General features: G+C 37.2%; 1 protein-coding gene across 6 annotated transcripts in view; it reads left to right on the forward strand.

Moving 5' to 3' along the window:
- The window catches only part of si:ch211-200p22.4 (phosphatidylinositol-binding clathrin assembly protein), a 59,426-nt gene extending 46,597 nt beyond the window's left edge, over positions 1–12,829 (forward strand). For 3 of the 6 annotated variants that reach the window (XM_058781828.1, XM_058781831.1, XM_058781829.1), the window contains 8 exons: positions 267–377; positions 2,703–2,834; positions 3,118–3,148; positions 3,236–3,386; positions 4,855–4,878; positions 6,772–6,828; positions 6,935–7,051; positions 8,782–12,829. In XM_058781828.1, coding sequence (XP_058637811.1) covers positions 267–377; positions 2,703–2,834; positions 3,118–3,148; positions 3,236–3,386; positions 4,855–4,878; positions 6,772–6,828; positions 6,935–7,051; positions 8,782–8,796 — 638 coding nt within the window. In that variant the 3' untranslated portion in view covers positions 8,797–12,829. The remainder of the gene's footprint in view (positions 1–266; positions 378–2,702; positions 2,835–3,117; positions 3,149–3,235; positions 3,387–4,854; positions 4,879–6,771; positions 6,829–6,934; positions 7,052–8,781) is intronic. The other 3 variants (XM_058781830.1, XM_058781833.1, XM_058781832.1) reach the window with 2 other exon arrangements.
- The last annotated feature ends 441 nt before the right edge of the window (positions 12,830–13,270 follow it).

Here is a 13,270-nt window from a genome sequence, read left to right on the forward strand (position 1 = left end):
ACACAAATGAGATTCACATGCTGGCTGTACAATATGTTTGGTAATTTGACCTTGAATTTTAAATGATAATTTGGATTTCGGTGCATCACTGTTGTGCACTCAATCCTGACCCAATAAACAACAGGAAAAGTCATGAGAATTCATCGTTCAAAAGATGAGGGAACACTTTCATCTTTTTTTTTCACAGCACAACAAGCATAATTTGGTGTGACATCTTTCCATCTTTACATGTTTTGTATGTGTGTGTGTGTGTGTGTTACTCTCAGGTCTAGAAAGCAGCACTCTTCATCCCATGGCTTCCATGCCCACCATGAATGTAGATTTTGATGCTGTATTTGGGACTAGAACTTCCAATAGTGATGTGAAGCCATCAGCTGGTAAAATGTCTCACGTGTGATTATTAATATCTGCGCCTATTAATCTCTGAAGATTTGACCCTTGCCGTGGCGCTTAACTGCAAAACTTAGTAACCTTCACCCTAAAATAAACCTCTTCTGCTGGTTTTGCTGTATGGTGAGTTTGTGGAGCTTTGCCGCTGGAACACTAAAACAAACTGTGCAGCCGGCTGCAGCACCTGCCCGCCTGACTCAGTTCTGGAGAGATTGGGAATGTTCTTTGGGGAGTCGCTCATGCTTTTTTTCCCTCCACTTACTCACTTCGCTGTTCTGTGGTTGTGGACAGTCTGTTATCATCCATCTACTGTGTGTGTGTGTGTGTGTGTGCGCTCGTGCGTGTGTTAGTGGAAGCTGGGTGCTGACTGGCATTTTTCTCCATCTGTTAATCGCCTGTCGCCACACTCCTTATCTGAACACTGAACAGACGCACACACATTTCCACTCACCAATACATTCACTCTCTGTCTGCCCCTATTCTTCCTTTCTTTTCTTTCCTTGGCCCCTTTTTTTCTTACCTTTTTGCTTTTCGTTTTTTTTTTTTTGGCCCCACCCCCCACCCCTATTCCCTCTCTTTTGCTCTCTTTCCTGGGTTGTGATGGCTGATCTGATGTGGTGAGTGTACTTGGTTTTTTTTTTTCTTTTCTTTTTTTTTCTGTCTTGGCCTCCTTGTTCCTGCTGGCGAAGCAGGAAGTAGAACTGTAGATATGGCATGTGTCAGCAGACTGTCTCTCTTGCTGTTTTTCTCATGTACTAAAAGAATTAGCAAAATGATGTTTTTTACCATTTGAAAACCAGTTGCCTCTTCAATTTATGAAACCTATCAGCTGTTTAAAAGTCAACGTTAAATTGCGTTCACAACTATTATTTTTGTAATATTTTTATACTATTGGAGTATTGTTAGTATTTTGAATTTAGCTCTTATTTTTATAACTTCATTTTCATTATGTAGATTTTTCATTTATTATTAATTTCAGTTTTTTTTAATCAATTTATATATTTTGTTTCTATATATTAATTTTAATACTTTTAATAATTAAGCATAACATTTTTTAATGTGAAGTCAAAAAACAAACAAAAGATTTTCATATTTAATATTTATGATCTATTTATAATCTAATACTTATATTTTACCAAAAACTAGTTTTAGTTAACAACTACCCTAATTCACAATCTATTTTACTTTTGTAATGTGATATATTTACGCAAATAGTGGGCAATCCTGGGCATTTGTCAAAATTTGTCCAAGTTATTTGTCAAAAGGGTTAAAAAAAAAAAATTGTGGATACTGAAGGTCAAGTTAATTTTTGAGAGCATTGACGTATTGATAACTATTGGCAAGATTTTAGAAAGTTTGTGTTCGTCTTCAACAATATCTAAATAGCTGTTGGTTAAGATATAATCAGTAGCTTGTGTGGCCTAAATGGGGGGGAAAAAAGCAAAGTCTGAGAGTTATTACATTTTATTTAAAGACTTCAAAGGCATTTGTCCTCTTTGAAATAACATGCACTGATTAATCATCCACAATAAGAAAATAAAAAGATGCAATATTTTGCAGTATTATGCCTCCGTAAGGAGAAGAATAAGAAAAAAGGAGATGACATAGATTTCCAGTTTCTTTAAGGAGCCCTGTTGTGTTATTTCCTCTTAGATCTCAGGGTGGTTCCTCCCGTCCTGACCTAATGTTCTGCTCTAGATCTCTATGGGTCTTTTGTCATGCCGTGAGTGGCCTCGCAGAGGCTCATCCCTGCTGCTCGCATCATTATAAACATCAGCAGGACTGCAGCACGCTTTCTCTCGTTTCACTCCTGTCTCTTTGCTCTATAACACTTATACCCTAACCAGGCCTGATGCGACAAGATTCCAGCGACAAGCAATTTGTGTGTCCACATTGAAAGCGTAATGGCTGCACGATGTGACACTGACATTCATTGAGAGTGTATTTGATGTTTAATGTGTTGAGATGTTGCACTGATTCTGTTTTTTCCTCCTTAAGACTGATATCTCAGCTGGCATTGGCTAGTACAGAGCACTGATTTGATACCATCTTGACAAATAAAATTTTATCCTTTCAGCTAACCTTAACAACCATGACCAACACACAGAAATTAATTTGGTTTAGTCAAGTCTAACTGATATCCAATTCTTTTAAAAAAGGTCAGCAGTGCAGAAAAAAACAACAACCTTTTTTCTGGTTGCTTGACGTGTCACTTCTGGTTAGGTGTCAGTCTGCAGCAAAAATAAGTGGTTTCTCACTCTCATACTATTTCATCAGTGGCATAATAGAGGTTTCTCTGTCTTTTTTCTCAGGTTATGATGCGTTAGGAGACTTGTTGAAGCCCACGGTGACGGTTCACACTCAGGCGCCGGTCATGGCTCCTCATACAGGCAGTAAACTGTTGGCCAATGACCTGGATTCGTCCCTGGCCAACCTCGTAGGCAGTGAGTCCCTCTTCCTCGCAGCATTATTGCTGTTTGTGTGGCTTTCTTTATTTACTTGGTCATAAGTCCTTGACCTTCAAATTGCATTTGTGCTACTCTACTGAACAGAGTCGGCAGCCATATGGTGCTATATGCTGTGTGTGTGTGTTGGACAGAGATGAATTAAACCCAGCTTAGGGGAAATGAATAGGTCTCTGATGCCTCCAGTGCTGTAAGTCTTCCAGTATTATGCTGATATTGGGCTGTTCTAACAGTCTGTTTCCTTTTCCCGCTTTCTTTTTAGACCTGCAGTTTGGGGGAACACCAGGCAAAAAGTGAGGATTTACATTTAATTATCTAAATCATTTCAAATGTTAAAAAAAGGCAGTGTCTAGACTCTCTTTGCGTGTGTTTGCATGTAGGTCTGATATGCAGTGGACTCAGCCTGGAGAGAAGAAGCTGACTGGTGGCACTAACTGGCAGTCAAAGACAATGAGCAGCACCACTGCCTGGAGCCCCGCCCCCTTGCCACCTGCTGCCATGCCACCTGCCGCCATGCCCGTGCCACACATGGTGAGAACACACACATGGGCACACACTTACATGCACACACTCTCTCAAATATAGATATATGCAGGCATCTAAATATACTTGAACTATTTTTCAAAATTTTGGGGTCAGTAAGTCACCTAGGCTGCATTTATTTGATGAAAAATACAGTTAAGTCAGTAATACTGAAAAATATTTTTACATTTTAAAATAACTGTTTTCCATTTATTTATTTTACTTCAGTCTTCAGTGTCACATGATCCCTGAGAAATCATTCTAATATGCTGATTTGTTGCTCAAGTAACATTTCGTATTATTAATGTTGAAAACAGTCGTTCTATTTTATATTTTAATGCAAACGGTCATACATATTTTTTAATTTATAAATTTTTTTAGCAACTTTCAACATTTATTTGAAATATAAATCTTTTGTATCAGTGTAAAAGTATTTACTGTCACTTTTGATCAAATTAATGCATCCGTTTTGAATAAAAGTATTAATTTATGTAAAAAAAAAAACATCTTACTGACCCCACACCTTTGAACTATAGTGTATATTCAAACGGTAAAACTTTTTCAATACACCTGATTCTGATTTCTGCAGTTAATTAAAAAAAAAAAAAATTCAAAATAATGACACTAAACTGTATAATTGACCAGGCAACAGATTTCCTACATCTCTGTGCTGTTTTTGTCACTCATATTTTATTGTCACTCTGTGGACTTTCTTCTCACATAACAATAATTTACACTTAATATTTCATGTCCATTTATTTATTAGTACTGTAATGAAGCAGGATAATGAACAGTCAGCTGGTCATTATAGCAAAATAAACAACTTTAAGGTATGAAGGGGCTTTCACTTTATTCATCCTGTGACCGGATAACAGTACATTTATCCATTACTTAATATATACAGACAATCTTGCATATATAAACATTTTCATTCACATGCAAACATCATTTCAAATACTCTTAAACTCATAAAACTGAAGGAATCCATCTGTTGTAAAGCTCAGTTCACACCAAATATCCAGATTTCATGCACTAGTGTTCAGATGGCAAAAAACAAAAACACTTCATCTTTGCTATTGTACTGTATTGTGTAGCTTTGGGAAATATGAGTGAGTGTGTTTCTTCTTGTTCTCAAGCTGTGTGTGTTGATCCAATCAGGCAGGTGATGTGTTAGTCTGTTCTGAGACAGGATAGAGAAGAGTTTTCACTGTTTACATGTGTTTATGGCCTCTCTTGTCTCTCTCTCATAGTGTTCAGAGTAGATTGACCTCTGAACTGCTTGAGTTGAGAGACAGCAGATGCCTGTGAATAAACTAACCTTCAATGTCTCTCTTTCTGTCTCTTCGCACCTTTTCTGTGGTCTGCATCTTTCTGGCCCGTTTCTCCTCGTGTCTGACATCTTCAACTCTCCTCGCTCTATCTGCTCTGTATGTTTCTGTCTTTCTCTCTATCTTCTTTCTTGTGCTTAACCCAGCAGACTGGAATGTTCTATACTAGTTATGTAAGTACCTCCTATAACTGACAGTTCTATTATCTTGAGTATCGTTTAAGAGGGATCAATTCTCTCTTACACATTATCTCTCTTATTGCCACACATTTCCCTCACTTTCACATTCTCACACCTTATTTCTTGATTTCTATCTTCACCTATTTGGTTTAGTGTATTAAATTTTCAGTAAATTGAGTTGAATTGTGGGTGAAAATGGGCACTTGGAAAAGTTTTCATATCTAAAAGAAAATGGAAAAATGCTGGTTGTATATGCTTTAAAGTGAAATATAAACCATTGTCAAATTATAATCTTGTTTTATTTTACATTTTAATTTATTTTGACTAAAAAAAAATTCTCCTTTTAATTGTAGAATACAAAAAAATCTAACTTGTCTGTTAGAGTAGTCTAATTGTACAGATTTTTTATATATCGGTGCATCCTAACTTAATAGTAGAGCTGTTAATATATACGGTAATTGGTCGTTACTGTATGTATATCATATCATGCATAATGTATATGTGTAAATGTATGTGTATTATATAACTTATTTTAGCTTGAGCTTGTTTACCACAGTGGCTTTTTATGTTTCAAGTACTCTTGAGACTAATTAAAAACAATAGTTTGATGTTTCTCTGTATCTCTGTATGGTTCCAGGCCGAATGACCCAAAAGCAATTTTCTCACACTGTGTGAATAGGCTTAAAATTCATACTCGGTGTGAATAGGCCTTTACTATAACTTCCAACATCCTCTGACTTCCAAAAGCCTCTCTATTCCTGATAAACACAGAAAATGTCATATGTTGATTTCCCTGTGACATATGGATGTTTGTTTGGTCTCTCATGCCCTTTCTGCAGCATTTGATGTATTCATGCTTTGGAGCTTTGACTTGCAAACCAGACTTGTGCAAATGTGTGCGTTTGGGGGCTGCATTTTACGTAACCTGTTTACGATTCAAAACTGATGAATACATGCTATGTGCCAACAAGTAAATCAATGCTTGCCATGTTCAGAATAAAATGACAAAAAAGGTTTTAGGCTTTTAGGTGAGTGACAGTTATTCAGGTAAGTCAGTGTTTTAGGGAAAAAAAGTTCAGACATACTCTACCGTTCAAAGGTTTGAGGTCAGTAAGAGTTTTTTTAATGTATTGGAAAGGGTACAATGATTTGATCAAAAATAGTGAAACTGTAAAATTGTGATCTAAATTAAAAAATAACTTTCTATTTTAATATATTTTAAAGTGTAATTTATTCCTGTGATGGCAAAGCTGAATTTTCAGTCTGAAGACTCCAGTCTTCAGTGTTACATGGTCCTTCAAAAATCACACTAATATACTGATTTTGGTGCTCAAGAAACTTTTCATATTGTTATCAACGTTGAAAACAGTTAAAAAGAAAATCATTTTGAAATGTCATGTGTGTCACAATTTATTTAAAATGGAAATATGTTGGAGCATTATAAGTGTCTTCACTCTCACTTTTCATTAATATAATGCATCCTTGAACGGTATAGTAAAACGGCAATGTTGTTGAGATGCATTGTTTTATTTGACCAAATGTCACATTTTTTACTCATTGTTCGATGTTTAAAAAAAAAAATAAAATTATTTTTAGTGTTAGGAACATGTAAAATCTTTGTGTTATTATTTTGCTTTAGTGTTGTGCAGTGTTGCATGTGTTGCCCAGTGCAGGAGAGTTTAAGTACACCTGACCTGTCATGAGTATAAAAGAGTTTAATTAAATAAGCTCTTTAAATGAACCAGACACAAGTGAGCACAGAGCTGTTGAACGACTACAGTAGTGTTTGATTTGTAAGTGTGCCATCAGTTCTGCATTGTTTGATCAGTCAAGCGCATTGATGGTTGATTTATGACACTTTTTTTTCTTTTTTTCCCCCCCCTTTAGGCTCCTGCTCCCATGGCGTTTCCCATGACAACACCTCAAGTGCCTGTGTACGGAATGGTGAGTATTATGACCTTACAGTGGCTACATGGATATTGTTTAGATGAATTAAATGGTTAATAGCTAAAAGAAAATAACGCTGAATGTTGTGTTTGGGCGAATTTAGGTCCCTCCTCAGCTGGGACAAATGGGAGGGGTTCCAGTAATGACCCAACAGCCCATGTTGTACAACCAGCCTGTTCTCAGACCCACTAACCCTTTCACCCCCATCCCTGGAGCCCAGGTACACACACACACACACACACACACACACACACAAACACATTAGTTAGTCCATATATGACCCTGTCCCAAATACAACACTTAATGTGCACTTACAATGGCCGCCACGTGCACGTATTTGTTAAGCCCACGAGACCGTAGGGTGTCCATTTGTCATTTTAGCATTCAGAAGGGTGCTCGCAAGCGCTCCCTTATGTGCCCTTGGTATGCACTTCTGCCGAGCCCACACTGGGACGAGCTCCACAGCAGACTTCTACCCGACAGTCAAAGCAGCATTACGTAACGAAAGTGCGGAATCCGAGGAAGACTGCGAGGGTTTAGGGTGCGATTTGGGACAGGGCCTATATCACATACATGTAGTGGCCTCACATGCATTGAATCCATAGCACGCTGCTCTAATACATCTAACCTTTATCGTAGTTCTTTCAGTTTCAATTGTCTGAACCTAATGCTGAAAGCATGATAGACCTTCTACTGTCTATTTATGCCATTTAATATTAAACAAAAAACTCAGTCTTAATAGTTTTAAGAATATTAATAGTTCCTGAATGTTAATATTGTTTTAATAGTAATTCAGTAAAGATTTTATTTTAGTAAAGATTTAGGTGTTTTATTTTATTTTATTTTAAATGTATATATTCCATTGTACATTGCATATGTATTATGTTTCAAGTAGGAGTGAGAAAATTATCTGTGATTTTAATATTTGCTGTTTAACGTGTTAAATATAATTAATGCAATTAACACAGCATCTTTGTTTATTCTTGTAGTTTTCTAATGTGTTTATTATATATTTATTGTGGAAAATGAATGCGCAAAATACTGACTGTTCTCATTCAAACTTTGATAGCACATTAAGTTCACTTGAATTAAAATTTGTGGTAGCACTTTATTCCTCATGTACATACTATGTACTTATAATAGTAATTACAATAACTAGGTATTAACCCTGAACCTACCCCATGTAGTTCTTGAGTACACAGTAAAATAAAGTGCAACCAAATTTGTTATAATATTTTTGAATGTTCTGTAACTGGTACAAAAATGATAAAAACAGTCTGATCATCTGCAATGTAGGCCTGGCTAATAATAACTAATAACTGTAATGTTGAGTGGATGTAATTACTCATTTTATACCCAGCAGTGAAAAAAAACTGTTTAATAGAGAAAGCAGTATAAATATTGGTATATAAAGTGTATAAAGTATATAAAATGATTCTGACCTTTATTTGTAGTACTAGATGCTATTAAAAATATCAAATGTTTAAATTTCTGTCTTTGCTGTTTTCATATATTTATGATCACAGATTTTAATGTTAGGTGTGATTTAATATTAAGTACATAATTAATTACCCAATTTCTGTTGTCTGTTTGTCTTTTAATTGATTGACAGCCTTAGTATTTTTTTTTTTTTTATTTTTAGAAACAATCATATTTAAGCATTGTTAAATAGCATATTAGTTTTTGCTGTACTATTGGGAGTCATCAAATTTCATTGGTATTCAAATTTCATCAGCATATTCGACTGGTATTATATTTTAACTACTGAAATTGTATTATTGTAACATCCCCATCACACACACAAAACACGCAGCTCCCTGCCTGTGGCAAATACACAGATGCTCCATTTACAAGACTGTTTACAATTCAGTGCTGCTGTATTCACACGGTCATTACTGAGCGATTCAGTGCTGTTTTGCTTATTTATAACCTTTTGTGTGTCTTTTGCAGATGCAGTTCATGTAAGTAGCACTTAAGCAGAGCGCCAAACAGGATGGCTGAAAAGAACAACAAGCGAGTGAGAGGAGGATCCGACTACCACCAAATAAAAAGAGATCAAGACAAAAAGAAAGAGTGTGCATATGAAGAGGAATGTGTTTGTGTCAAGAATGCTTACCTCACTGTCTGAAACGGCTCACCCAACACACACACACAAACACACAACCCAGATGAGAGCGCATACAGTGTGTCATTTTTCATCTCTTGAGGTTCATTTCTTTCCTGGGGCACGGTGTCTGCTGGCAGGTGTGATGCATCATAGAAATCCTGGATTTTATTGCAGATATTAAATTAACTTGTACAGAGCACTCTTCTTTTCTTTTTTTTTAAACTTCATAATTAATTTGAATTAGATCTAAAGTCCAACACAGTGGACTTCCTGTTACTGTCATCTATTGCTCTGTTACAAAGATGCCCTTGCTGAGTTCAGGAAAACACTGAATGTCAAGTAAATCCCCTGAATAGTACAGCTTACATGTTTAAATGGCTCATTAACACAATGCCCCAGCTTCTCATTTCAGAACAAGGAAAGAATTTGACCCCTTATATAAGGTGCTCTGCACCCCCAAGCACTTTACACATGCATTTATGTGTAACATAATGTGTAACATTGAGCTGGTCTCTTATATCTGCAACGTTAGTCATCTAATGTTAACAATTAACATGTTACTGTTACTGATAGCTTCTGTTCGAATTGGTCAGTCAGTCCTCCTTTGTTTTTACTGGTTTAAGGGTTTCCGTTTCAGACGTGATGGTGGTCTTGCACATACATATGCACACATTGGTGTTACGTGAGCCACATGGAGAGCCCCCTCTCACTGGCCTCCCACCTTGTTTTGTCACTCCAAGGACACTGATAAACATATCTGCTCCTGCTCTTCTGTGTTAACCAAACATGTCATGCATTTACGACTACATCTCACACTCTGAGCCCACTCCCCCATGTACCACCCACCCTGGGAGCGGGTGACCGGAAGCATTGGAGAAGGGTACAGGGCATGTGGCCCTATTCAAAAATCTGTTTTTAATGAGGGTTTTGTTTAATCCTATGTTTTTTAATCCTTTTTTTTTTTCTTTCTAGAAAGCATGTTATAAATATATATATTTTTATTATTTCAGAAAATGACATGAATCATGGTCTCTTTTATGTTGCCAAATTATGTACATTTGTGATTCGAGAAATGCCATAAGCTAGCTCTTGTACTTAGCGCCTGACAGCGCGGTTCTTTCTCTGAAGGACGTGCGTATCGGTGTTTGCCAACTTTGGAACCAAAATCAATAGCTAAAATCTACTTTTAGTCTGTTTTTGTGCAGTTCCACGGAATACGGGGCACTGCTAACAGGGTATCTATATTTTTGCTTGTGCAGCCAAAGCATTTTCGGTCCTCCTGAAATCCCTTTAACCCTTTCTAGAGCAGGTTTCCACTTCAGCCTTCTCATCATCCCATAATTCCTGCTTTGTTTCTTCACACTATATTTAGTTTTTATTCTGCATGGACTGATGGAATGTCAGCAGAGGTGTGCTGTGGTTGCAGTAGCTGGTTTACAGTGATTTTAAAATATTAGTGTAATTTCTGCTCCTTGTTGTGCCTAAAAAACACTTTTTAGCTGTTCTAAAATCACTGTAAACTACAGCTTCATGGGGCTTATTGGTTTTTTTAAAACGATCACTACATATAGCTGGCAAGGTTTCGGAATGTAAACACACAGCAACAAACATTTAATAATTTATTCGTAACAAATAATAATCCCTCAAGCAATGTAGCTCTTCTGCAATGTTTAGCAGAATGGTTGCCAAGCAGTGCACAGACTCAGTGCTACAGTAATTCTGATGTAATGAGGTCACACAGGTGTGTGTGTTTAAAGAGTATTTCACAACAGCTACCAACACGACTCAAGGAATGGAACTATCTATTTTATTAGAAATTTTGTAGTGTCATTAAAAAGTCAATCCTCTTCACGTGTTATAGAGCTGTTATGACCCGTCTTGTGTACATTTTCATCACAATGGTTTTATGAATCTTTAAGACATCCTTTCACTGTTTATTTGCACAAGGTTCAGTCCACTTAAAAGGATAGTCCACCCCAAAATGAAAATTCTGTCATTTACCCATGCACCTTAATGCCAATCCAAACCTGTATGCATTTTTCATCCGCTGAACATATAAGATACATTTTGAAGAATGCTGATAACCAAACCATGCCGGTTCTCAGTGACATGCATTATATTTTTTTGTCCATGGAAACCAGAATGGTTCAGAAAAATCTCCTTTTGTGTTTCACAGAAGGTCAGTCATACACATTTGGAGGTGAATTAGGGTGAATAAATGCTGACAGAATTTTTCATATCATGTCTGTGTTTGACCTTCCATCAGTTCAAGTGTGCTCTTTGCTTTTGTATGTTGCTAAAGACATCAATCACAGCAAGTTGCATATTGTTGCTGTAATACGTGCTGTGACCCCCTGCCCTTCCATTTGTAAAAACAACATGCATTGTGTTTCTCTGCTTGCTTATTTGTGTGTGAGTGCGCGAGTTGGTTACTAATTCGTTACTGAGTGTCTCTTAACAAGCTTGTGAGTTTATTCTCCTTTGAGCGCTGTCAGGGGGTCCAGCAGGTTCAGACTGAATGCTTTTTATATGCAGGCTCAATGTTGATGCTCTCACTGGGTTTGCAAGGTAACGGGGCACCGAGGAGCAATGCTGTTTAATTAGGATCTGTTCTCTTATCCAGTCACCGGAGGCTTGAAGTGTGTGAAGTGAGCGAGTGAATGTAAGATTGTGAGCTTCAGGGAGGGTGAAAGATCTCAAGATGTACAAGGGTGCTATCATGAGCCAGGGTTTCCATGGTAATCTTCAGTTTCTGGTCCTTGGCACAGGTCGATGAGCCCCAGCAGCGTTTCCTTCTCTTAGTCATATTTTGTCTTTTGTTTTTAAAAAATATATTATTAAAATTTCTGCAATGCATGCATTAGCAGCCCAGCCTGTGGTGAAGACTGTCTGAAGATGCAAGTTTATTTGGCAACCTAGTGCTTTTGGATAACCTATAGGCTTGACTCGTTTCCGTGGCAATGGGTCACGAGTGCTTTCTCTCTGACACACCAAAGGCTTTTTTTTTAAACTTGGTTTTGCTGAGTTGAGGCGTTCAAGAAACAAATTTTCATTTTTTAGAATCTCTGCTATGTTCAGAGATGTTCCCTAAGTTCTTGCTTTCACAGCTCCCCCTTGTGGTTACTGTTTGTCATCTTTCATATAAACAGCTGCTAGTTAGTGTTCTGTTTGCTGTTTATGGGGCAGTTGAGCACACAAAGCAAATGTCTGAGTGTATTGGACTCGGCGCTCTAAAGTCATCCTTTATTTTAGAACACCTGGCCAGACTGAAGAGCAGCAAAGTCCAGTGTACTTCTGAACTACTTAGCCTGATTTTAAACGTCTCGGTTCGGCTCATTAGCTGGCCTGGAATACTCAGCTCAGCAACGGCCTTTCAGATTCAATGTGTCAGCGTGTGCCGCACGTCTCAGACCTCTAGTGGGGATGCTTGGTGTTCAGGGTCCTTTTCACCTTCGTGCTGTCATGGAGCTGTCTTGGCTTCTCTGGCTTTAAAAATGTATTTTTAGGTGGGCTATTTGTCTGCTACATTCTTATTAGCATCTTTTTGTCCTTATTTTCCTGTTACAGAGATATATGCAGTATATTTAGATAGATGTATTCAGTAGAAGCACCATCATCCCTGTGTATCAGCCCAAGGGAGCAATGCAGCAACTTTTTTTTAATTTTTTTATCCATTTATCAAATGCCAAAAAAGGAGTACACAACCTCCATGTTTATGCTGATTTTTCTCTCACTTTTTTTTTTTTTGTAATTTATTTATGCAGACCATAAAGAGTTTCAGCATGGTGAAAATAAAAAAGCAGAAATTGTGGGATTGTTGAACATTTTTTGTTTGTCTTTAATTTTTTTGTCTGCCTTTCATTCACAAATAAAATCCCTTTTTATTCCTGAGTTGTTGGTTATATTTGTTTAGTTTCATTTTGTCTGTCATCTTATTCATCTCATCAGTTATATCCCAAGCGGGAAGATAATTGCCCTCGAGTTCATTCTGAATGTCCGGCTCTTTTGTTTTCTCTTCTCTGGCCTCTTGAAATTGCACTTCATGCCTGCCTCACGGCCCATAATGCAGGGTTTTTACAATATTATCGCACGTTTTAAATACCTGGTCAGATTTGTGTAGTGCAGTGTTGTGTTTTCGCGTCTGTCGATGTGATTTCTGTTGAATCTATTGCACGAGTTTCACTGCAACAGGAACCACCTGATTATTTCTTTGTAGCACTTTCTGACAGTGGACTCAGAAACAGGAAAATCAACCAATGTTTCGTTGTGTATCTTCTGTTTTAAGACCAACTTCTACTGTTTTGAACAGTTAAATGTGTATGTGGAGCTGGT

Source organism: Onychostoma macrolepis, chromosome 07 (genome assembly GCF_012432095.1).
Source record: "Onychostoma macrolepis isolate SWU-2019 chromosome 07, ASM1243209v1, whole genome shotgun sequence".
Taxonomy (NCBI): Eukaryota; Metazoa; Chordata; class Actinopteri; order Cypriniformes; family Cyprinidae; genus Onychostoma; species Onychostoma macrolepis.